At 48.3% G+C, this 25,981-nt stretch overlaps 1 protein-coding gene across 8 annotated transcripts in view; it reads right to left on the reverse strand.

The window, feature by feature from the left end:
- The window catches only part of FNIP2 (folliculin interacting protein 2), a 123,548-nt gene that overhangs the window by 14,101 nt on the left and 83,466 nt on the right, over positions 1-25,981 (reverse strand). For all 8 annotated transcript variants that reach the window (XM_043487409.1, XM_043487414.1, XM_043487408.1 and 5 more), the window contains 6 exons: positions 19,650-19,851; positions 19,295-19,383; positions 16,562-16,708; positions 16,277-16,446; positions 10,389-11,583; positions 9,585-9,741 (listed from right to left, as the gene is read on the reverse strand). In XM_043487409.1, coding sequence (XP_043343344.1) covers positions 9,585-9,741; positions 10,389-11,583; positions 16,277-16,446; positions 16,562-16,708; positions 19,295-19,383; positions 19,650-19,851 — 1,960 coding nt within the window. The remainder of the gene's footprint in view (positions 1-9,584; positions 9,742-10,388; positions 11,584-16,276; positions 16,447-16,561; positions 16,709-19,294; positions 19,384-19,649; positions 19,852-25,981) is intronic.

Raw genomic sequence — 25,981 nt, forward strand, 5'->3', positions numbered from 1 at the left:
ACAAACGTTGTAAACCATTAGACTGAATGATTCAAACACCTCCCACGAGCCTGATCTCTCCAACTCCCTCCCTCAGGTTTGGATATTTCATCAAGGAGCCAAGACTCTGAAGCCAGGCAGGACTGGGCTTGACTGTCACTCCATTACTTACTAGCTGTGGGGCCTTAGTGACCCCCTTCTCTGGGGCTTCCATCTCTACATCTGCAAAGTGTGTTGTTGTTTAGTCACTAAGTTGAGTCTGACTCTGCTACCACATGGATTGTAGCCCAGCAGGCTCCTCTGTCCATGGGATTTCCCAGGAAGAATACTGGAGCAGGTTGCCAGTTCCTTCTCCAGGGGATTTTCATGACCCAGGAATCAAACTCATATCTCTTGCATTAGCAGGAGGATTATTTATGGATGAACCACCATGCAGCGTGTGACTGTACTTAATTCAGGGTTTCTGAGACAAAATGTGCATGAAACTCGTAGTGTAGCGCCTACCACTTGTCAGGTGCTTCCTCTTGCTTCCCTACACCCTCCATCGCCCCTTCATATGAACACATCCCCAAACCCTCACTGACTCAGAAACCTACCCTAGCATGGGCCCCACCCCAATGCTTACTGGTCAAACCTGTCTCTGCATCCCTGCAGCTCCCCTCAGGCTCACCTCCACCTGCACACATACCCCTCCAGGCTCTCTCAGAACCCCCTTCTCTGGGCAGAGATGAAGCCCGTCTCTCACTCAGGCTGTGACCAGAACATCTTCTGGGCTCCCTTCTAAACATTCCAATTCTTCGGGCGCCTGGCCTGGCCCCGTCTCCCCTACGCCCCACAATGAGTCTCCCCACCTCCATTGTCTGGCATGGAATCACGCTGTCCTAAGTCTCTCTTGACTGCACATCTGTTTGTCTACTCAGTGATTTCACAAGTAACTCAAGGAGAGAAATCGCATTTTCTTCTATAGTCTCAGAAATGAATGTAACAAAATGCAAGGCATGCACTAAATACCTAATACATGCTGGCTCTGTTGAACAATTCTCTATTCATATTTCTTTATTTTTAGATTGGATCCAGTTCTTATTAAGCCATCCACACAACTATATATTTCTTTTCCATGTACAGCTATTTATACCACTAACATTTTATGTAGTGACCTCTTTATTTATTAAAAAAAAAAGTTTTGAAAAACGGTTGATTTAAAGTGCTGTGTTAGTTTCAGATGTAAAGTGATTCAATTGTACATATATATGAATACATATTGTTTTTTTTTACATTTTCTCCCGTTATAGATTATTGCAAGATATTGACTTTGGTTTCCTGTGCTATACAGTATAGGTCCTTGTTCCTTATCTATTTTATCCATATGCAGTAGTGTGTATATTTTAATCCTCCACTCCTAATCTATCCCTTCCCCCTCTGCCCTTTGGTAACCACAAGTCTATTTTCTATGTCTCTGAGTCTGTTTCTGTTTTGTAAATAAATTCATTTGTATCATTTTTTATATTTCAAATATAAGCAAAATCACATATTTGTCTTTTTCTGCCTGACTCACTTCATTTAGTATGATAACCCCTGGGTCCATCCATGCTACTGCAAATGACATTATTTTATTCTTTCATGGCAGAGTAGTATTCCATTGTATATATATGTACCACATCTTCTTTATTCATTCCTCTGTCAACGGACATTTAGGTTGCGTCCATGTCTTGGCTATTGTGAAAGTGCTGCAATGAACATTAGGGTACATGCATCCTTTTGGATCATGTTTCTCTGGACATATGCCCAAGAATGGGATTATAGGGGTCGTATGGTAGTTCTATTTTTAGTCTTTTAAGGAGCCTCCATACTGTTCTCCTCAGTGGCTATATCAATCTACATTCCCACCAACAGTTTAAGAGGTTCCCTTTTCTCCACACCCTCTTCAGCATTTACTGTTTACAGATTTTTGAAGATGGCCATTCTGACTGGTGCAAGGTGACACATCATTGTAGTTTTGACTTTCATTTCTCTAATAATTAGTGATGCTAAGCATCCATAACTCTTCAGGCCCTCTCTACCAGATCCAATCCCTTGAATCTATTCATCACCTTCACTGTAAAATCATAAAGGATTTGATTTAGGTCATATCTGAATGACCTAGTGGTTCTCCCTACTTTCTTCAATTTAAGCATGGATTATACAATAAGGAGCTCATTATCTGAGCACAGTCAGCGCCAGGTCTTGTTTTTGCTGCCTGTACGGGGCTTCACCATCTTCAGCTGCAAAGAATATAATCGACCTGATTTTGGTTTTGACCGTCTGGTAACGTCCATGCATACAGGCATCTCTTGGATGAAAAAGGGTGTTTGCTACGGCCAGTGTGTTCTCTCGACAAGACTCTGTCAGACTTTGTCCTTACAACATTTCAATAGGCCTTGGGTTAGTCACAGAGAAAAAGCAGATTATCAATGCTTTGAGGCTCACATTCTCAGCATCTGCTCTTGGTTAAATGTCATCAGGTCCTGTTTTTATTCTCCTATCTCTCTAGAGGCCAAGGCCCACCTACATAACCACACCCCCTACATCTTTGGAACTGAGGATTTAAGTAACCTAAGCTGCTGCTGCTGCTAAGTCGCTTCAGTCGTGTCCGACTCTGTGCGATCTCACAGATGGCAGCCCACCAGGCTCCCCCATCCCTGGGATTTTCCAGGCAAGAACACTGGAGTGGGTTGTCATTTCCTTCTCCAATGCATGAAAGTGAAAAGTGAAAGTGAAGTGGCTCAGTCGTGTCAGACTCCTAGCGACCCCATGGACTGCAGCCTACCAGGCTCCTCCGTCCATGGGATTTTCCAGGCAAGAGGACTGGAGTGGGTGCCATTGCCTTCTCCGAGTCCTTGGTCAATCCACCCACTTTTGGATGGCTGAGGGCACACAGAAGGATGCAGATACATGCAGCTGCCTGGCCAGTTTTTTTTCTCTTTTTAAACCTTCAGTCTGGGGCCTCCCTGATAGCTAGCACTTTGCCTTCCAATCCAGGGGCGGGGAGGGGGGGCAGGTGGGCGGGTCGTAGGGGTTCAATCCTTAGTTGGGGAGCTAAGATACCACATGCCTCCCAGGCAAAAAACGAAAACATAAATCAAAAGCAACACTGTAACAAATTCAATAAAGACTTTAAAAATGGTCCACACACACACACACACAACACCTTTACTCTCACATTCATGCAGAGAACAGAATCCTATTACCACTCACCATTCTCAAAAACACTTCTTCCAGTCTATAATATCATCTAGAATACTGAACGCTAAATGCTCAGCACCCAGGCTTTCCTGACAGTAGTTTACAGTGACGGACAGAAGCTCCTACGGCAGTAAAGCTGGCTCCGCCTGCAGTTGGTCTGCAGCCCCTGGGGGAGCACAGGGTCCTTGGGTCCTGCCTGGACCCCTCATTCCAGCTCTGCTTATCCTCACTGTAGATGTCACCTCCTCCAGGAAGCCATCCATGCATGCTTTGCCTCCCAGCCTGACAGTGGCCTCTATTTCCACTGTTTATGTCTTCAGTCACATGCTGGATTTCAGTTTCCTGAAGGACAGAGCCATGCCTCCTCTGGCCAGAGACAAGCTTCCTTTTTCTTTGATGACCTGCAGCTCAGTGTGGCTGTGTTCATGTCAGTGGGCTCATCTAATCTGAAAGATAGCAGCCATTCTTCCTTCAAATACTGTTTCTCTGTCCTCCCTCCTGTATACACCATAAAACCGTCTCACTCAAGCCACCACATCTCTTACCGGCTCTTTTCACGTTTTTTTCATGTCCTTTTGTCTCAGAGTTACAGTCACAGGGACAGGTCTGTATCTCGTCACTGTTTCACAAACTCTAATCCCTTCTGGCTGCGTTTAATCTGTTCTGCTCATTAGACTACCCCCCTGAGCTTTAATTTCCATGACTGCATTTTTCCATTTTAGCAGCTCCCTTTAGTTCTTTTACGAATCTAAAGAGTCGGGTACCATATCAGACCATCTTTTTAAGGGTTCCAATTCCTTCCTTTTATCACCATCACCATTTTAAATGTAGTTACTCAGTAGCTACTCCAGACTGTAGGAGGAGGGCTAACGCCCCTGCTCATTCAGCTTAAGCCCCCTTGTCCTGACTGCAAGTCCATCATTCTAGAGTTGTTTTGTTAAAACTGTATGCGTCTCCTGGAAATAGGTGCCATGTTGTCTCTAAAGGCTTCAGAGTTGTGATAAAGTAGAGAAGGAGAGAGAATCAACCATTCTGGACCATGGGCACTGCGGAGGGGTCCTGGGAGGCAGGGGCTCGGGGAAGCCTCAGCCTTGAACACACGGGGCACAGCCTTAGGGATGCCTAAACTTTAGGCCGATCACTTGCTGAGGAAGCAAACAGTTTAAAGTCGAGGAGAGATGCTCAAGGTCAAAAGGGATCATCAGAACAAAGTTATGGGAGGATGTGCATGATGCTAAGACAAAATGTAAGATGGCTGGTACCTTTTTCGGCAGAGAATGGCTTAAATGTCCAAATACTCTGCACGTAATGAAAAAACTGGGGAAAACATCAAAATTAGCCATGTGCCTAATATTTGCAAAATGCAAGAGAAATGATGCCTTTGAGAGCTTTTTATTCTCCTTTAGGTAAAAAAAGAACACAAAGGGCCTTAGGCGTCATATCTAAGCACAGTGGTCTTCCTCTTTACATCTTAAAACGCAGAGTCTCACTTCTCTCTGCTTTAGGAGGGTCACAGTCTAGAGCACAGTGTCACCTGAAGGCACACACGCATGTCTAACCCGCGTGGGGGGACCACACTGTGTCACTTGTCCCTGGACTAGTAGGACTGAAGCCCCCTTCCTGCTTGGGCACTGCAAGCCCGGCAGGAGGAGACGCTGGAGGCGGAAGCAAGTGGCAAGGGCAAAGGGACTGGAGTGGTTTCAGAGACGGGGCAACGTCAGGATGAGGTCTGCCAACGGCACAGAAATTGGTTCCATGGTGCCTGAGACAGAGGGAACACAGCGCGTGGCCAGGAGGTGGAAGAGAGGACGGGAGTTAAAGGCTGGTCAACAGTGTGACCGTGTGTCTATGTGTGAAGGACATATGAGGGGCGATCCCAGCCAAGGAGACTAGATTTCACTCTCTAAAGAAATGGGTCCCCATGAGGGCAGAAGAGTAACCAATCAAATCCCTATTTGAGAAGAAGCCCTCCATGGCTGTGTGCAAAGTGGTCACATGCGGGTAATGGCTGCAGGTGGAGGGGCGCTGACGAGGGGAAGGGGTCACCAAGATTTCAGACTGGAGTTGGTGATACCCAGATACCAGTAGTTTTTTCAAGTATTTTTTTAAAATCACCACGTGCAGTAAGACATACGTTTGAATGTCATAACCCAGTGTGCATACTTATACATGCACATTTATACAGACACATGTGTATATGTACACACACACCCCCCCAACAGTGAGCCGGGGCTGAAGGTCCATGGCCCCACTACACTCACCACCCCACCCAGGAAAGGAAGCGACCAGAGCTATTCTGTCTCAAAGAGCAGATGTGTTCTGCACGGCTGTTTCCTCTACAACACCACTGCCTGAAGGCGGCTGCTGATCCGGGCCACCTCAGTGCTGTCTTTGTTACTGAGGCAATGTTTTATCAGCCCCTGTGACTCGCGGCTCTTTCATAACCTCGCTGGCTGATGCTGTGGCACGGGCTCCGTTAGGTATTCGAGGCTCACAGCACAGCCAGGCCATTAGCAAAGCTCCTTATCTGCACTACTGATTTCTGGAGTCAACCTGTTGCTACTCTTAAATGAAAGAGGTTGCCATATCCAACTTTTCCTCGTTTTAGAGAGCATTCTGAAGATGCCTGAAGCCCTGGCATACAGTTTTTCTTAAAAGAAACAATGTGTGATGCTAATTTTGGTCTCGATGACCCGACCCTGCAGAGCTTTAAGTAGCTTGGCCTGCTCCTTGGACCGTCAGGGCAGAGGGAACTCAGCGGCCGTTAGCACTAAATGAATGGGCGCTGCTTCTGTTCATCACCCAGAGCGTGAGCATCCTGGGAAACTCGTTTACAAAGCACATTCACAGTGTCATTTTAATAGCTACTGTTTAATGGGTGTGCAGTAACGTGTGGGGCGCTGTGCTCAACAATGGACACGCATCATCTCACCATCTTCAATCAGGCCTACAAGTACTATCATTTTCTAGAATATGAAAAAGAAGCTTGGAAGATGAGAGAAACCTGTGCCCGAGGCCACACAGCCACAAGGGGTAAGCCATGAGTCAAACTCAGGTTTGTGTGCCTTTAGAAGCTGCATTCTTAACTGCTGGGTTACATTTTTTCTGTTCCTCTAAATATGTTTTTCTGAGGCCTAGCAAAGCCAACAGATTTACCTGACGACCATCGAACAAGTGGTAATACCATAGCACCAGTGTGAAGTCAGCCTCCTACACCACCTCCACTCCCTGTAACTTCATAGCTGCCCCGGCCCAGTACCCTGAACCCAAGGGTCAGCAGTGCCCACAGGCGGACAAGACACGGGGGAAAAGAAGGGGAGAGAAAAGGCTCCTTGAGAGTCATGGGTGCACAGTGAAGCTGGCTCTCCCACTTCACCCTTTAAAGTCAAAAGGAAAACAGAAGAAAGAATTCACGTTTAGATGTGGCAGGAAAAAAATGAAACTAAGTATGACCTCAGCCTAATTCAAGGCAGCTGTATAATCTATGCACTAGGAGGCAGAGAGACAGTTCAAACGATGGAACAGAGGTAGTAGGTGGATTAAATAAGAACACATGTTAAAAATATTTAAAGGCCATTAGAATCTTACCACGTGGAAGCCGGTAACAAAAATGGAAATGAATGAAATAAAGTTAATACTTCTTTCTTTCATAAGAGTCTAGGATAAGGAAATGCGCAAAAAGAAATTCTTAGTACTGGGAGCTCCAGACGCCAGTATCTCAGTGAGAGAAGAAACTCCACAACTCAGTCCACTGAGGTTACAGAAGTGTGTATTTACATAAGACAGCTTTCACAATCCTGTCACGCACAGGCCTCGAAAACAGATCAATAATGTAAATCAACTGCTCTTTAAAAGTTACTAAAAATCGTTCTCTAAAAAAAAATAAGATAAAAAATGAAAATCCTTCTCTGTAAACAACTATGAATCCCAAAGCTGGGTGAAGTGTGGCATGAATACTAGAAATTATTAAAATCCCAAAACCAGGTTCTTGAAAGTAAGTTATGAGAGAGCAATTTATCCTGAGCTCTTCCTCCTCAACAAGCCAGTATTTCAGTCCTAACTCAGCTCCTGTTTTTTTTTCGGCTCCTGTTCTTGTTCTTGAATCTTTGCTTTTTTCTCTGGCAACACACTCAAGAATTTAAATAATTACTAGGCTTTGTGGAGCAGTCATTCAATATAATGTTCCGCCTCCTAAACCTCCTAATTTATTTCCCAACAAATATTTGTCAATGGCAGTTGAAAGTAGGCTGTTTTTATTTAAACGCTGCCATGGAGCAGGATCCCAGTCTGAGAAGTGTAAATGGAACACTTACTTCAAAAGCAGAATTCATTATGATGAATGTGCCAAGTGAAATCAGAACTCCACTAATGTTGATTGGATACATTCTTCTGAAGATATTTTTATGACCCTTGCAATTCCCTATTAACACCCACGCAGGCTGCATGGGAGATGTTCCCACCATTTGACACAATATAGGTTATTAGGCTTAATAACTTTCCATCTCTCAGGCTGACTGCATAGTCTGCAGAGACGAGAACAGCTGCAGTGTGAAAATACTACCTTTGAAAGGAAGAGAAAACGGGACATGACAGGTCTTTAAGAGCACAAGCAGAGGAAACATGGTTTTGTTTTTTTAAATGTAAAAATTATAGACCTAGATGGTCACCATGGAAACTTAATACACAAAACATCTGAATGTGTCAGCCTATGGAAAATGTACAAAATGTCATGAATGGTTCTGCAGATAATAAGTTCGGGGGGACAATCAGTTTATAGATACGTCTTCACAGTGGTGGTCAGTGGGCCTGGGGCATTCAGATGATGACTTGCTGGAGGATGGGTGGGTGAGGATGGCCCTGTGGGTTTACATGTGAGCTCCTGGCGCACCTCTCAGAGCAGAACCCAGGCTCCACGGGAGAAGGGTCCAGTGAGCAGCACCAGTGTTCTTACAGATCAAACCGACATGGGCAGATGAAAAACCCCACGGGCGCTGCATACATGATTATAAACACATGGTGCTGCCAAAAGGACGGCCTCAAATTCCCTGCCTTCTGGCTCCTGGTGGCCACTAAACGTACGCGCGGCTCAGAGGACCTAGAAAGAGCACTGTCCAAGGAGGGCATCTCCTTTCTCTGAGGTCACTGACGTGTGGGCCTCTGAGATGACAGGCAAGGACAGTGCTCCTGAGGACTGTGCAGAGTACGGCAGCACCGCCTCCTCCCAGGGCTGGCCTGGGGAGGGTGGTGGCCAACCACAAAGCAGGGTGGGTCAGGAGCCCGGCGCCAGTCCCTGCACTGGGGGGGCCCCAGCCTCAGTCCCTCCCCCGACCTCCCCCTTCCCCGTTCAGAGGGGTGAGTGCAGCTGCTTCACCATCAAACTTTTCTTCCCATTTCACACAAATACCTCTAGCCTGCTTGGCCTGTGCCTGATGGAAGTCTAGTCTTCACAGAGGAGAGGCTCAAGGCCAAAGACTGCATGCACTGCCTTCTGTTCTAATTCTCAAAAAGTACTTGTTGGACGAGGAGAAAGTAACCAGCCAAATTCCAATTTTCCTGATGCAAAGAGGACTTTTCCTACTGCCCAAGATACAATATGCTTCCAATACAAAACAGCTATTTTTTTGCACGTCTGCCCAATAGCGGCTCAATTAAAAACAGGTCTGTCAGACTGACATGGTTTCCTCCACTGCTTAGTTCCTGTCACGCTGCAGATAGTGGAGAAGCAGTAAGAGGCAGCCACGAAGCAATTTCCCATAAGATGTGTTAATCTTTAGACAGTCATCCTCATCAAAGTGAACTTAATGACAAATCAGTTAAAATAAGTTACTTTTAGGAACTTTTAAGGATCAGCTAAGAAGCAAAACACATGTGACATCTCTTTGGCCCTCCCTGGGACGCACAGAATTGCCACCATCTGTGCTGACTGTTCTGTCTGCCTGGCCTGCCGCGCCCCCCCCGCCCCCGCCTCCAGATTCACCCTCTGCCCTTCCCTGTCCTGTGCAGAGGTGAGCTCTGCAGACTGCAGGCCTGGGTCTGCATCAGCCATGACCTCCTCCCTCTGTGGCTTCAAGCTGGGCTTAGCCCAAAGGAGGCCCTGTAGGAGCTCAGAGGCTGGAGGAGTGAGATGTCGGGGGTCCCCCCAGCCCATCGTGCTTCGACAGCCAGGCAGCCCCTCTTCTTGTCCCCGCTGCTGTGCCCCGTGGCACTCACAGCCTCCAGCTCTGCACATCCCCAGATGCCTCCATAGCCTTGCTGGTTCCTGTAACCCTGGCTGTATCTGTAGCAACAATCCCATGACTGTGCCTGTGACTGCCCACCCCGCCTGGCTGCCCACTTCTTCACCCCTGGTTGGCAGCCCGAGGCTCCCAGCTGGGATCACTCACCTGGACCGTGTGGACCAGGTCGGCTGCTAGGCACTGCTTCAGCTTCTCATCGCTGCTGGTCCCGTGAAGCACCAGGTCTGGCATGTACGTGGGGCAGTATCCCGCCAGAAGGGAGCGGCCGAAGTTTCTCACATTGGGGTTGCTGATGCTCTGAGACCTAAAACAAGATCAGCCATCAGCATGCACAATGCAAACGTGCTCCCTTCTTGCACTGCAGTGGGAACAAAGCCCCAGGGACACGGGTGAGAGAAACAGATCCAGGGACGGTCACATAAGGAGTCCTCGGGGAAGCAGGTCATTGGTGTGGGAAGGGAAGGGAGTTAAAGGAAAAAGGAACTTTCCTAAAGAGGAAGAGCAGGAAAAATCAGATATTCTGGTGGCTGGTTGTGAGTCTGTTCTTGTGCCTCACAGACCTCATCCTCCAGGCACTGGGTCGGGAGAGAAGAAAAACTGTGTGTGTGTGTTGTGGGGGGGAGGTGTCATTGGCAAAGTCCTCTAGTTACTGCAAACCTCTAGTTACTGCTTTACAGACCAAGTCATCTGCTGATGTTGCCTTAGGAAGAGGTGCTGTTTCCCAACCACCTGAAGCTGTCCTGACCAGACAGGCAGGGGAAAAGCTGCTCGGGGGTTATAACCCACCACCACATCCACCCTCCAACCTCTGAGGCCGCGGGCGTCCATGGCCACAGATCTTCCTGGAGGATGGCAAGATATGACATGCCTTGCTCCCCACCACCACTGCATCCCTCACTGGCCAAAGAGGCAGCATCTGACCCAGCTCCCTCTGCCTGCCGCCGGCCTTACCTGGGCAGTGGCAGCTCCACCTCCAGCGACCCTTCGCTCTGGTCATGGTCCGCATCAGGATCACTTCCAGGACCCAGGTCCGGCGACGCCGCTGCACATGCATCGTCATCACTGTCTCCGAGGGCACTGTCGGAGCTCTCATTTCGGGGGAGGCCACCTTCCACCCTGAAGCTGGCATCGCCACCAGGCACAGGAGCGGTGCACCCGCTCATCGCGGGCGCGTCTGCGTCCTTGCCCCCCAGGCCCCCTGGCCTCGCCGGCGCGCCTGCGGGGTTGGCAGGTGCGCAGGCGGCACGTGCTCCCGGCGCCCCAGCAACCTCCGCGGCAGCCTCGGTCCTGACGTCTCTGGCCCCCTCAGATGCCCCAGGGGACCCGGAGCATGTCAGAGCGCGCTGGTCCCGGCTCTCCTGGGCTGGGTCGGCAGCAGCACCAGGCCCGGCTGGGGGTCTCTGCGCCGGCTCTGGCTCCGCACACCTGCAGGCCTGCAGCCGCTCCTCCATTGCTTTGGTGCGACTTTCAAAGTCCGACTCCGGAGACACGGAGCTCCCGATGTGGAAGGTGACCTTTTCCCAGGGCGGCCTGTCCCGGAGACGTCCATCAGGGCATGGCCTGGCCGCTGACCGGTCTGGCAGCTTCTTGGGCACCTCCCCTCCTGGCTCCGCCCCAATGGCGGGAGGGCTCATCTTCAGCCCCGTGCCCACACCTGCACCACTGGGGAGCCTCGCAGAGCCGCCTCGAGGGGACTCCTTACTCTCCTCCTCCCCGCACGATGCACCCTGAGGTCTCCGTGCGCCGTGGGCTGCCAGGCTCTTCTCCAGGGCCCCGCCTCCTTCTCCATCAAGTTGGGGACACAGGTCTCTGGGGTCAGCGTCCACCGGGACCCCAGCCAACCCCTCAGCTGTGGTCACGGGCAGGGTGGGCGGCAGGAGGGCAGGCTCGCTCCTCACCGTGACCACCACATACTCGGACTCCTCCACCTCCCCCCTCTCTAGGGCGGTGGTGATGCTGCTCCCGTGCAGTATCTGCTCGCCTTGCGCGGGGCCCCCACTCCACATCAGCTGGTTCTCCTGCAGCTCTGAGCACCGCACGAAGTAGGTCAGCACGTACAGGATGCGCTGCACCAAATCCTTCTGCTTCCCCAGCACCACCGTGCGCGTCAGCCGCACCGGGGAGCCGATGGCTCCGTAGAGGTCGCCTGGAGGCCAAGTGGACACAAAGACACCGTCACCTGGGTGAGTGCTTCAAGGCTGTATGTCAGCCTGAACAGGAGAAACACGGATGACGTGTTCCCAGACCAGACTCACTTCACACCCCTGAGGCACACAGGTTAATTCCTAGAATGACCTTCTTTTCGTTTCCCTCTAGACTGGAATGTCTGCCTGGGAAGGCCGGTCAGGAGCAGCCCTGCTCTGGGTGTTCACGGGCAGCGTGGTGTATCCTGGGTGCAGCACTGGTGTTATTGGGTGCACTGCAGGGATATGCTGGGTACAGCACCAGTGTGTACACTGGGTACGTACACAGTGCAGGTGTGTGCCGGGTGCAGGGCTGGTGTGTGCATACTGGGTACGTATACAGTGCAGGTGTGTGCCGGGTGCAGTGCTGGTGTATGTCGGGGGCAGCAGGGGTGTGCATACTGGGTACAGCATGGTGCGTATACTGGGTAACGTATACAGAGCAGGTGTGTGCTGGGTGAGGGCTGGTGTGTCAGGTGCAGCATGGGTGTGCATACTGGGTACATATACAGTGCAGGTGTGTGCCGGGTGCAGGGCTGGTGTGTGCCGGGTGCAGGGCTGGTGTATGTCGGGTGCAGCATGGGTGGGCATACTGGGTACAGCATGGTGCGTATACTGGGTTCAGTGCTGCATGCAGTGCCATGCACACAGGCCCCTGTTTGAGGGCTAGGTCTTACCATGCAGGCCAGTGCGCCAGCTGGCTCCCTTCTCCCCAAGGACGGCTAAAGCCAGAGCCCTTATTTGTGACCAAACCAAATCACTTATTTTGGAAACGAGAATGATTAGAACTTTTTTAGAAGAATCTGAGGACAATAAGCCTTGGGGTTACATCCAAATTCTGGGATCTCTGAGCAGAAGTGCAGTGAATCAATTCAAAATACTTAATGAAATGGTCTGCTCAATACACAGGAGCATCAAGTGGAATCAATTTGATTACCAAGAAAAAAAAATCACTTGGTCATGAATAATTAATCTGATTTTTTTCTCTTAGGTCATATGAAAATTCTACTGGAGAAAAATGTGCCATAAGTTATATCCTGACATGCTGATTAAAAACTGGCTAAAGGTAGAAAAAAGGCAAACCTCTGAGAACCAGCAGCATAGGCTTCTCATCACAGGTGTCTGTCCAGGGCCTGACCATTAAAATTACTGCATTTCATAAAATCTCAGTACTATACTTGGTAAGGTGTATCTCTGGTACTTGGATAATAATATGGACAATTACAACAAAAAGCCAACACTTCCTGACTGCAGGCACAGCGTTGAGCGTTTCACGTAGATTTATCTCCTTTACATCTCTGCAGGAGCAACCCTGAGTCAGGAACCACTTTGGGAATAACCAGAATGCTGGAATAAATCAAAATTTGGAAGGACCCTAAGTAAAGTAGAGGAGATACATGGTGACAGTTATAGGTAAGAACTCAGGAATCTGGACTCCATTTAGAGGGAGAGGGGGAGGACACTTCTTAGATAAGATTAATCATACAGCTAAGATTAAGACTCAGGAGAAAGTGACAGGACCCATCAGAGGTGGGTCCTCTCCCCTTAAGAGGATTCCTAGGGTAAGACTCTGAGAACAGGTAATGGGCAAGACCCAAGTGTAACCACACGATCCCCTCTATAAAAAGATTAAGTTACAAACTAGTAGAACTTTACCTCGGAAGCTTTTGCAACTGACTGAGAAACCATGCAAGAATTGAAAATAACTCAGAACTGCAGTTGCTCTCTGGACAAGCACTTTTGTTTGAGAAAACTTTCTCGACTAAGAGCATATTACTGCTACTTCCCGTGATCACGTCTGCCATGACTGTGCAGTGTCACGGCCATGTCAGGGATTCACACGACACTACTGTTAACTCGGCCCGTGTTCATCAAGAAGATGAGCAGGGATGCAGGCGGAGCGAGGTGGCCGTAGGGCCCATCCTGGCAAACTCTCAAATGGGCCTTGAAATCATTCAAGACAGACCTTCTCTGTGACGGAAGAACCGTGAATTCTGTGTATTCCTGGCCATTTATATTTTACTGTCTGCTGTGACTTGGTGAATGTTTAATAAAAATAACAATCACTGGAAATAAGTGTCTCCCTGTCAAAACAGTGCAGTCCTCGATGTTCTGTAATACTGGAAACCCAACCATCACTTACCCTTGGCTTCACAAAGCTCTCCCCTGTGACTGTACCCCAGGCTGCACCCCGTCCTCAGTCTGTCCACTGCAGGCCCTGCTGGATGGTTGGGGTGCTGGGGGGGTACTTCTGAGAATATATGCTCTCCTTTGAAAGAGGATTGTGGGCACACAGGAAGGGACTCTGCCTTGTTATACCGAACACAGGGAACTGATCTCAATTAAACTTCACATGGAAAGCACAGCTATGTAGAAATATATTTAGCTAGTTAAACGCACACCGCTCAATTCATGCTCCTTTAAAATGGGTGACTGGGTGCCAAGAAACACCATGTTTTCTAAACATCTGGCCCCCTTCTGTCACCACTGAATAACTACTTTTCTTCAAGCCTGTTGTCCATAACCAGAACAGCAGTGCCTGGTCCTCCCTGGGAAGAACTGGACGACCCAGAAGGAGCTAGGCTCCCGGCTCCCTCCTCTGTGCTGATGGGCTATAGTAAATCCATTCAGGACACCTGTAAATCCTTCAGTTAACTCATCTGCACCTAGGATCCCCCTAACGTGGGAAACGCACCCTCCTCCTCACACACTTCGTGACCCAGGGCACAGGCAAAGACAATTTTTTCATTTGTAATATAGTGAGGATGCAGCAACAGGTTGAGAATGAGAATCTACTTAATTAGTATGTGCAGAAAGCACCTGAAATAGAGTGTGGCTCACAGTGACAGCTTTCATTTCATTACTACTAGAATATGATCTTTCCCAAGGCTGCTGTGCCTGTCCCCAGCCTGCAATTCTTTTCTGGAAAATGCTGCCCTTCTAACTGTGCACCGAAGAATTGATGCTTTTGAACTGTGGTGCTAGAGAAGACTCTTGAGAGTCCCTTGGACTGCAAGATCAAAGCAGTCAATCCTAAAGGAAATCAACCCTGACTATTCATTGGAAGGACTGATGTTGAAGCTGAAGCTCCAATACTTTGGCCATCTGATGCAAACAGCCAACTCACTGGAAAAGATACTGATGCTGAGAAAGATTGAGGGTGAGAGAAGGGGACAACAGAGGATGAGATGGTTGGATGGCATCACCGATTCAATTGACGTGAATCTGAGCAAACTCCAGGAGATAGTGAAGGACAAGGCAAGCCTGGTGTGCGGTCCATGGGGTCACAGTGAGTCAGACATGACTTAGCGACTGAACAACAAGTGTGTCTTCCTTGAAAGCCCCCTCTACTCACTCCTCTCTCTTCCGGGGTCCCTGCCATATTAACAGCTGCAGCAGCAGAATGGACAATAAGGCTACTTACAGATAAGCAGTGGAGTTCCCACGGCAGCCGTGAGTCATCATTTCCCATAGCACAGATGGAGAAGCAGAGGCACGGAGGTTAGGCCACTTGCCCAGGAGGCAGGGTTTTAGTCCGGCCATCTGGCCCTGACCCTCACCCTCCACACTGCACTCTCTCTCTCTCTGGGCTGGCCTCTGCCCACCCCACCAAATGAGTGCTCAGGACGTTCTCAATACAACCTGCCTCCTCCACAGGCAACAGGTGTCCCAAGAGTGAGCCGCCTGTCATCCCAGCCCTGGGTCCAGCGGACGGACGGAGTCCTGGGACAGAGCAGGTATGCAAATCTGACTGGTCACTGCAGGCTCTGCTGGTGAGAGGCTCTGGCACCCACCTCTCCTACCCTGAGCCCTGGTCTCACAAGCCCATGCTCCACCAGCTGCCACATGGCATGCCAGGTCCCTGCACCAGGCCTGAGCGCGAAGCTCGGGGGAGGTAGCCCAAGGGGCGGTGGACAGAAAGACAAGGTCTCTGCCCTCAGCTCAAACTTACAAGGTAGTGGTGGAATCACAGTGTATGCTTACTTGCTTTTTTCTCTGACTTTCCTCCTATCCAGTCCACCCTCTCTAGGGCAGTGGTGGTCCTCAACCAGGGGGTATCGCCCTCTACGGGACACTCAGCAGTGTCTGGTGACATTTTTCATCATCACAACTTTGGAAGAGGGGTTTTCACTGGCAGCTGGTGAACAGAGGCCAGTGATGCTGCTAAACATCCAACCAGGGACTTCCCTGGTGGTCCAGTGGCTAAAACTCTGTGCTCCCAATGCAGGGGGCCTGGGTTCCGTCTCTGGTTAGGGAACTAGATTTCACATGCTACAACTAAGACCTGGTGCAGCCAAATAAATAAGTATTACCCAAAAAAATCTGACCAGGCACGGACAGCCCCACTCCCCACAACTAACAAGAAATTTGATGGTCCAAATGTCAGTGGTGCCAACATGAAGGAAGCCCACTGGAGGAGGAGCCGTGGCTGCCACGTGCGAGGACCCAGGGGGCCTGCACGGCTTTAAAGACCAGGAGGCTCTGGTGGGGCAAGGGTGCTGCTTTACAGGTAGAATCTGGGGGCCAGTCTCCTGTTCCCTGCTGGCCCAGTGACACCTGGGAATCGCTCGGTTGGATGGTAATATCAACTGAAAACGTTGCTGTTTCTGCAGTTCCACCCCACGCAGCCTCTGAATGGTCACATCAGGTACTGACCCAGCTGCGCCCAGAGAGGATTGTACGGGTGTGTCTTGGCCAGCATGTTGACCAGCTGAGAGGTGCGTTTCTCGGAGAAGGCTTTGATGGGTGGGTGGTCAACGGGCATGACGGTGGGTACCCAGGCCAGGTGGTAGGTTAGGACTGCAGTCAGCAGGGCAGCAAAAAACCTTGGAGAAATGGGAGAAAACGTAACCAAGTGAGTCGACGCAGGAAGAGGCAGTCACCCACAGCACGTACACGGATGAGGAACTGCCGCGCAAGGCCCCAGGGGGCTGCCCTTACTGGTTCTTGTTGATCTGCTCTATCAGGAGTGTAAACTCCCTGAGGAAGCGCTGGCACAGCTGGGTCCTCTCCAAGGTGCTGGACATCATGGCCAGCCACACGGGCTCGGCGATCCTGGGCACGGAGTACAGGCTCCAGATCGTCCCTCTACAGAAGAGAAGGGGAGCACGGAACGGTCACTGGGGTCGTGGTGGACGACCCTCGAATAAAGGAACCCAGAAGAAAACAGTCATCTGGATCTATGTAGCCCCTAAGGCATTCAAAGCAGAATATAACACAGGGGTTGGTTGCAGGGCAGGAAAAGAGACACAAAGAGAACTGACCTGTGGGCACAGTGTGGGAAGGAGACTGGGGATGAACTGTGAAAGCAGCAGACATATATACACTACGGGTGTGTAAGACAGACAGCTAGCGGGAATCTGCTGTATCGCACAGGGAGCTCAGCTCGGTGCTCCGTGATGGCCTGGGAGGCGGGACGGGGGGCGTGGGAGGAAGGCCAAGGAGGAGGGAACATCTATGTATACTAATGGCTGAATCATGCTGTCATACAGAGGAAACTAACACAACTTTGTAAGGCAATTATACTCCAATTATAAAGTGTTTTAAAAAGAAAACTAAAAATAAAATAATATGAAACAGGGGTTGGTAAACTAGGATACAATGTACAGGTCAAATCTGACCTTCATTATAAATAAAGCTTTACTGACACACGGCCATGCTCATCATTTCCCTATTATTTTCCCGTGCATTTACACAACAGCAAAACTGAGCAGCTGCAGCAGAGACCCCTTTACAGGAAACGTACTAAACACGGATGTAAAATATCCTTTACGATGCCTTGTGTCAGAATCCAGGGCAATTTTTACAGGAGAAAAAAATAAGGAAGAAAGATCAAACATGCTAGACTGAAAATGTGACCAGAGGCAATGCAACTCTCCCAATTTCTCATCAGTACTTTCCTTCTCTGAACCAAAGCACTCAATTCACTTCAGATGAAAAAGCTACAAAAATGTCTCTTCTTCACCATATTATTTACTAGATTCTTACACGGACTAACAGAATCAAATTCTTAGGACAGTAAGCTGTTAGGAAACTGATGAGTCTAGTCATATCACTTTACAGATTGAGAAACCAACGTGTAGAGGAGCTATGCTCCTTGCAGCAGACACACACTCCGATGAGGACGCCTGGTGCTGGGGGCTCCGCTCCAGCCCAAGTGGCTCACAGGGGTCCTTCCAGGGAGCACACCGACTTAGCCTAGGCTTCCATTCCCCACCGAGAAACCGGCTTTAAGAAGCACTGCAACAGCCCTGCTTAGCCTGTTGACCATGAATCCCACCTGCACCCCAGAGCAGATCACTTCTCTCCTCTGAGTCTAGGACACATCCCCTCTCCCCAGTGAATATACATGAGGCATATTCTGACCTCAGTTTGGGGCCATGTGCATCCAAGGAGCTAGGACACACAGGATCCTGCCTTGGCCCAAAGCAGAACATTTCTGAGCAGACAGGAGGGACAAGTTACAGCCACACGGACCTGGGGTTCACCTACTGAAGCCAAGGCCTGCAAGCACTAACACACCATACTGTCAGCGGTTTGCTAAAGTAAGAACAAGACCCATCCACCCACAGTGAGGCCTCTGATCCTGCGCTTTCAGATCTGGACCTTTCATTAAACAAGCCAGCCTGGAGTCTGCCACCGCAGCCCCAGGGCGCCGACACTGCAGGAGGTTCACCAGTCACCACGCTGCCACCGAAACACACAGCTGTACATATTCCTCAAATATCCGACTTGGTCTGAGCAACCCCAGATAATGAGTCATGTGTTATAGGAGTACTTTACACATAATTCAGGGCTGAGCAAAGACTGGAGACTTTGCTTCAAGCAGCATCTGAGTTCACCAGCCTTTACCTTAATCATCACAAAAACTTTCTAACGTTGTAAGAATTGTAAACATTTTTGTCTTGCAGCTAGAGAGGAACAGTTGGATTCATTCATTAGCTCGCGACTGCTTCAGAGGGGGCTCCCACTCCCCACCCAAGAAGCCAGCCCTGAGGAGTGCTGTAACAACCCTGCTCAGCCTGGTGACCGTGAATGCCACCTGCCCCCAGAGCAGACCACATTTCTGCCTGACACGAGGGGCAAGACCTCTAGAAAACTGGTCTCCAGGATACAACAGTCATCAGTTAGGAACTCACGGCAAAGATACGCTAGGGTGCTCATGTGACTTATGTCCCAAGGAGGACCCTCACGGGGAGGACACCAGGTGTGCACAGGACGGTCCTGACAAACTGGAGTGTAATGTCCCTGACACACACACTCTCCCCACTTGTGCTCTGGACGAACATCTGGACTTCAAGTTTCTGCATCTATAAAATGGGCTAAGAGTGCTTACTCTGAGGGCTTTTGTGAGATGACACGAGACATATGAACATCAGTTTTCTCCATTCATTCTGGTAGAAACAATCAGATCAAAGACTGTCCCTCAGGCAGTCGTGAAGATTACTTGGTGCTGGTGACTTAAACTTTTTGCTCCTTTGGGCCTTAGCTTCCAAGGAAGGAGCTGCTAAAATAACTAATAGTTATTTGGGTATTTGGTTATAAATAACCAGCCCTCAACTCGGAATCTGCCCCCAACTCTGAATTCCGAGTCATGGTCTCCACGCATGTGGAGGTTCAAGGTTGCTGCTCCACAAAGTCCCTTGCTGGGTTCACCAAACGTTGCCAATTTACCTGAACTCTCCCAGAGCTTCCATCAGACGGCTGACATAGAACTGGACACGGAGACTCGATTCTGCTATCTTCCTGCAGGAAATCATGGCCTTCGGTGGAGAGAAAAGAAGCCACTTTATGCTGAGACGACATTCCGTCACAATCACCCACCAGGCTTTATTCATGAGACAAGGTTACAGCCCACATGGGAGGCAGCAGTTCCCTCTCCCAGAGCAATGAGCAGCTGCTGACTGACATCAGTGTGCCTACGGATCTGTCTACCACTGCTGCGCCAATCCACGCGCCCCGGGAAAGTGACCCAGGACAGCCCGCCGCCCTTACAGCCCCGGGGGGCCAGGCCCTGCACTTTCAGTACCTTTTCAATGGCACTCTTCAGCCTGTTCATGTGAGATTCAAACAGGGGGAAATGAGAAAAAAAGAAGTCCTGGAAATTCCTCTGTGCCTCTTCCTTCTCGCACAGTGAGAAGATGATGCTGATGGCAATCTTCTTCCTCCGGACTATGGCCGGGTTGGAACTGCAGGTTTCTTCGGCCAAGCTGAATGTCTCATCCATTGACCTGGAAGGAGAAGGGGTTTGAGGAGCCGCCCTGCATCAGTGGACCACATCCCCTGCTAAGCCTCCTCCTCAGTCAGATTCTATTGTGAAAATGAAAACCTCCACTTGATACTCAGCGTTATTATAACATGAAAAGAAACTTCAGTGAGAACTGAAAGTAATTTTAAGTGCCCTCTTATTAGACTCTTAGTCCTTTTCCCTTGGACTGTGTTACATCAGACTGGTGGTATTTGGGAAGGGGTGTGAAACATCTGTTGGCTCAAAACACAGGCCCTCAGTTTTGGCTAATAGATACCAGTAGATAAGAATCTCTGAGAGGGAAGGTCCTCTGCAGTCCATTGTATGACCAGGACATCGCGTTTGGACATTTACTAGTAGCCAAGGCTTGCTTTCCCAAGGTTACTAAAACTATTAGATGAAGTTACTCCTATAAATGCTGAGACTAAGCCACGCAACCTTGAACACTCTCCGGGAAACCCCCCAAGAAGAAAGATCCCCCTCTCTTCTACTATAGTCAGCACCTGGACCAACTTAACGTTCTGTGCAAAGACTCTGCTTCTAGGATGAGAGAAGCCAACAAACTGAATGTGTATTCAATTTGTTGTAAGGGGTGAACCTCACAAATACAGCCAATCCAGGTCTCTCCTTTATTCTGAAAAACCAGCATATGACCATGTAGCTGCTAACAGGAAGAGTGAAAGATTTTTAAAATTATTTTGTTTTTTTCTATAAAGACACCAAAGCAAAGGATGTTCCTTCATGCTAAGTCGCTTCAGTTATGTCTAACTCTCTGCGACTCTATGGCCTGTAGCCAGCCAGGTTCCTCTGTCCATGGGATTCTCCAGGTAAGAATCCTGGAGTGGGTAGCCATGCCCTGCTCCAGGGGATCTTCCCGACCCAGGGATCGAACCCACATCTATCTGTCTCCTGCACTGGCACGCGGGTTCTTTACCACTAGCGCCACCTTTAGGAAGTCCCGAAGCAAGTGACATCACACTGCAAATGAAAGCGCCTAGCCTGGCACAAGGTAGGTTTGCAGTAAATCTTTCTTACTGACCTGAGTGATCAGCTGTGTCTATTGCTAAGCACAGGAGGACGCTGCCTCCTCCATGTCCTTTACTACAAACTACACCCCGATGGTCACGTCTGCTGGCAGAACTCAAGGCAACCAGCCTCATTCCTGGTCTTTAACTTGTTATTTAGTGCTCTACTCACAGTAGATTTCGAACATACCCACATTTTAAAAACATACACACATCAGAAGTTTTATGGTCAGGAAAGCTATCTCATTTTTAAAGGAAAGGAGACAGGCATCATGTTCGAATCTCAGAGGACCATGTCATTGGTGTGGCTGATAAATCTGTAAAAGACTTCATTCAAGACACGCCAGGGGAAGGACATGGTCTCCCAGTGCTCTTGTAAATGCTAGGCATTAAAATAAACCAGCAACCGCTTTCTCTGAGAAACCCCTAGATCCTAATTATTTGCATGGCAGAAAGAAACTGTTGAGGCGCTCTTACGATTTTACTTAATTTCATACAATGCTCCCTCCTCTTTTCCACAGTACCTGTCCTATAACTTTGATTCTCTGCACCAGTTTATTTGTATTCTGTAGAGGAAATTCTGAGCTTATGTTACACCAATCCTTTCTTGCAACCCTTTCTTCTTTGTCATCTCCTGCTTCCCTCCTTTTTGCAAAAGTCAAAATGCCCACATCAATCTGCATGTCTTGGTCAATGTGGTCTCTAATAAACAAACTGCAGTGATCATCGAGCCCTCTTCAGATGTCTGAGTCAGCTCCAGCTCCACCCTGAAAACAGTAACCAACTCGTCAGCACAGCAGACGGTGCCACCTGCTGAATTTCTGAGAATCACTCGCAGCTCTAACAGCGTGTTGGCTCTCACTTGCTCCCTTGAACTCTAAAGCAGCTGAGTTTTGTTCAGTCTGTAGTAGTCTTGGATTGGCCATGCAAACTGGAATAAATCAGGCCATGTGGTATTTATAAATATACTTTTTTTAAGCCTGGGTTCATTTTTTTTAATTGGAGGGAAATGGCTTTACAATGTTGTGTTGGTTTCTGCCATACGACAACTCGGATCAGTCATAATTATATAAATATCCCCTCCCTCTTCAGACTCCCTCCCTTTCTCATCCCAGCCCTTTAGGTGATCCCAGAGTGCAAGGCTAAGCTCCCTGTGTTACGCTATACAGCAGCTTTCCACTAGCTACTGTACACATGCTACTTTCTCAATTTGTCCTACCCATTCCTTCCCCTGCTACGCTGACAAGTCTGTTCTCTACATCTGCATCTCCATTTCTTCCGGGTAAATAGGTTCATCAGTACTATTTTTCTATATTCCATATATATGTGTTAATATATGATATTTATGATATTTGTTTTCCTCTTTCTGACTTGCTTCACTCTGTATAACAGGCTCTTGTTTCATCCACCTCACTACAACTGACTCACATTCCTTCCTTTCTACAGCTGAGTAATACTAAATACTGTATGGATCACAATAAACTATGGAAAATTCTTCAAGAGATGGGAATACCAGACCACCTGACCTGCCTCTTGAGAAACCTGTATGCAGGTCAGGAAGCAACAATTAGAACTGGACATGGGACAACAGACTGGTTCCAAATAGGAAAAGGAGTATGTCAAGGCTGTATATTGTCACTCTGCTTATTTAACTTATATGCAGAGGACATCATGAGAAACGCTGGGCTGGAAGAAGCACAAGCTGGAATCAGGATTGCCAGCAGAAATATCAATAACCTCAGATATGCAGATGACACCACCCTTATGGCAGAAAGTGAAGAGGAACTCAAAAGCCTCTTGAAAGTGAAAGAGGAGAGTGAAAAAGTTGGCTTAAAGCTCAACATTCAGAAAACTAAGATCATGGCATCTGGTCCCATCACTTCATGGGAAATAGATGGGGAGACAGTGGAAGCAGTGTCAGACTTTATTTTTTTGGGCTCCAAAATCACTGCAGATGGTGATTGCAGCCATGAAATTAAAAGACGCTTACTCCTTGGAAGGACAGTTATGACCAACCTAGACAGCATATTAAAAAGCAGAGACATTATTTTGCCAACAAAGGTCTGTCTGGTCAAGGCTATGGTTTTTCCAGTGGTCATGTATGGATGTGAGAGTTGGATGGCGAAGAAAGCTGAGCGCTGAAGAATTGATGCTTTTGAACTGTGGTGTTGAAGAAGACTCTTGAGAGTCCCTTGGACTGCAAGGAGATCCAACCAGTCCATCCTAAAGCAGATCAGTCCTGGGTGTTCAGTGGAAGGACTGATACTGAAGCTGAAACGCCAATACTTTGGCCACCTCATGCGAAGAGTTGACTCATTAGAAAAGACCCTGATGCTGGGAGGGATTGGGGGCAGGAGGAGAAGGGGACGACAGAGGATGAGATGGCTGGATTGCATCACCGACTCAATGGACATGAGTTTGGGTAAACTCCGGGAGTTGGTGATGGACAGGGAGTTGCGATTCATGGGGTCGCAAAGAGTCGGACATGACTGAGTGACTGAACTGAACTGAATACTGTAAATATGCTTTTAAGATCAATCGACATGACAGCATGCTTCAAAGTGTTTTTCAACATTTAACTATGCACACAAATACTTTACCATAGCTTTACTCTCAGGGCACTAGGTGAGATACACAGTCCATTTTGCAAACATGGAAACTGAGGCAGAGTGACTGAAGTGCTTCAGAACCGAAAGCTTTTCAATGACCACGCTGCAGTCAGAGCCCAGGGCTTCTGTCTGTTGGCCCTGGCTCACTGCTTGGACACGGAATACCCAGGGCTCTGGGCCCATGTCTGATCTGTCTGCTGGGGTCACCCAGCTGGAGCACTGAGAGGAGTGGCTGGGAGCAATCACACAGCTGACAGGCCTTCAAGTCAAGGGAAGACTAAGCTACACACTGAATTTTTCTTCTTATAAAAAAAACCAAATAGAATTTTGCTGACACTTATGAACAGCATTTACGTATGTTATGAATACTTCAAGATCCTAAATAAAGCCAAAACTCTACTATTTAAGTACATCTCAGTGACCCATAACTGATCTCAGGACTGCTTAGTTTAACCGATTATGTCACTCTGAACTCATACTGAATCTTTGGATTACACTGGAACATATGAAATCACCATTTCTGTAGGTCAAAGAACAACTCATCAGCAACTCTGGTTACTTGTTTTATAATTCAAGTCAACAGCCTTTCTGGGACATTATAATAGCTGCTTCTTCAGGGTTTCAACAGCCCCACTAAGGGTTTCCTCTGCAGCCTCTCTCCCTCACCGCTCTGGCAGCACCTCTGCATCAGCTGATAAACTGCCCCCAGATTCCCCCCGCCCTGTCTCCAGTCACCAAAGCTCCCCACGTGGGATGGCAGGGCCCCAAGGTACGGGTGTCTACGAGCAACCAACCCTATGGACTGTGAAGATCCTCCCTGGCCACTCTGAACTCTCTCTGGAATGAAGTCTTTGCTGTGACTTTTCCCTCAGAGCAGAAGCGATCGCATTTCTGGGACCCACTGTTCTCTGGTCCAGCGTCAGAGACTAATCCCCACTCCCACAAGGGTGCTGCCATAAGGGAGATGGGCGACACCCCTGCAGTTGAAGGATCTTCACAGGCAGTGATGGATGCTGAGTCCCTGCAGCTTTTCCGTCCTGAGTGTCAGACAGGGCAAGCCTAGGGCCAGCCCAGGCTGTGCCCTCTCGCAGGGCTGCTCTCAGAAGGGCTGAAGCTCAAGGTAGCATTCAGTGGGTGCGACCTTGATCCCTGACTGTGTCACCTTTAACCTGGGCTCTCTAAGTGCAGTCTGATGGGGTGATGATGCATGCACACGAGCATGCACACAGATGCCAGGCAGCTGAGCACCCGGGGAACTTGGGCGCTGGGCAGTCAGCCTGGGGTCAGGCACACACCCACACGACCAGAACCCAGGTGCCACGAGGCCCCAAGGCGGCAAGGCTGGGACCTGGGCCCAGACTGGTGGTGGCAGCAGGTCACGGCTGTGGGAGGGGGAAAGGGCTTGGGCAGACACAGTGGAGGCAGCTTGTCTGTCCATCATCAGAGCCCGCCCTTGTGGAGTCCGCACAAATACTCGGCTCTTTGTCCTGAGCCCCAGGGCAGTAAATTATCACAAAGAAGGGCCTACAGTGGACAGTACAGTAAAGTATTAATACATCAGGGACTTACTAGAGTTCTTCAAAGAGTTTGTAATCTCTCATTTTGAAAACTGCAGCAACATTGCCAAGCAAACACTCACAAGCACAGAAATAGAAATCAAGTGTAGAGATTGTTGCACTGGATAGAAAATACCCATTACTTTCTAGATGAAGCTTTAGATGATGAAATTATTAATAAGGAAGCCCATTTTAAAATTAATTTTCCATATAATTGACAACATAGTATAGAATGCATAAACAGGCATTCTGAATTACACACAACCCACAAAGACACTTCTAATTTCTTGTAAGACTTCCATAAGTTGCAGGAATTGGCAGAGGAAACATTAAAATAATCTTGTAAAAATTTACATTTAAAATTGAATTCAGACATACAAAATGGCTATGTGTGAAGAATAAAATCTTTAGCAAAACTTCTCCATAAGAATTATCTGATCTAGATGTATTAAAATTTATATTTTTAAAGTTTATTAAAAATTTATCTCAATGTTGTTATAATCTATACAGCTCCAGTAACTGTTACAATAAACAAAATGAGCTTTCCCAAAATAAAAAAATTATCAAAAATTATCTGCCATCTTGCATTTGAAAGGAGCAGCTAACACTGCTTTCAATTATGCCAACTGAAATATAAATTATGATGACCTAAACAAATGAATCTGCAGAAAAGTGAGCCAGAAAAATCTTATGAGTCAAGATATCATATGAAGTATTACTTCATATGTTATATAAAATTACTGCACCAAAACATTTTTTTGCAATTTATAAGTTTATGTTAATAGTTATGGATCACTATTACTCCTATTTATATTTTGAAAGTAAAATATTTTTAATATATTTATTTACATTTATTTATTTGGCTGTGATGAGATTTAGTTGCGGCATGTGGGATCTAGTTCCCTGACCAGGGATTGAACCCA

This window comes from Cervus canadensis, chromosome 1 (assembly GCF_019320065.1).
Source record: "Cervus canadensis isolate Bull #8, Minnesota chromosome 1, ASM1932006v1, whole genome shotgun sequence".
NCBI classification, from domain to species: domain Eukaryota; kingdom Metazoa; phylum Chordata; class Mammalia; order Artiodactyla; family Cervidae; genus Cervus; species Cervus canadensis.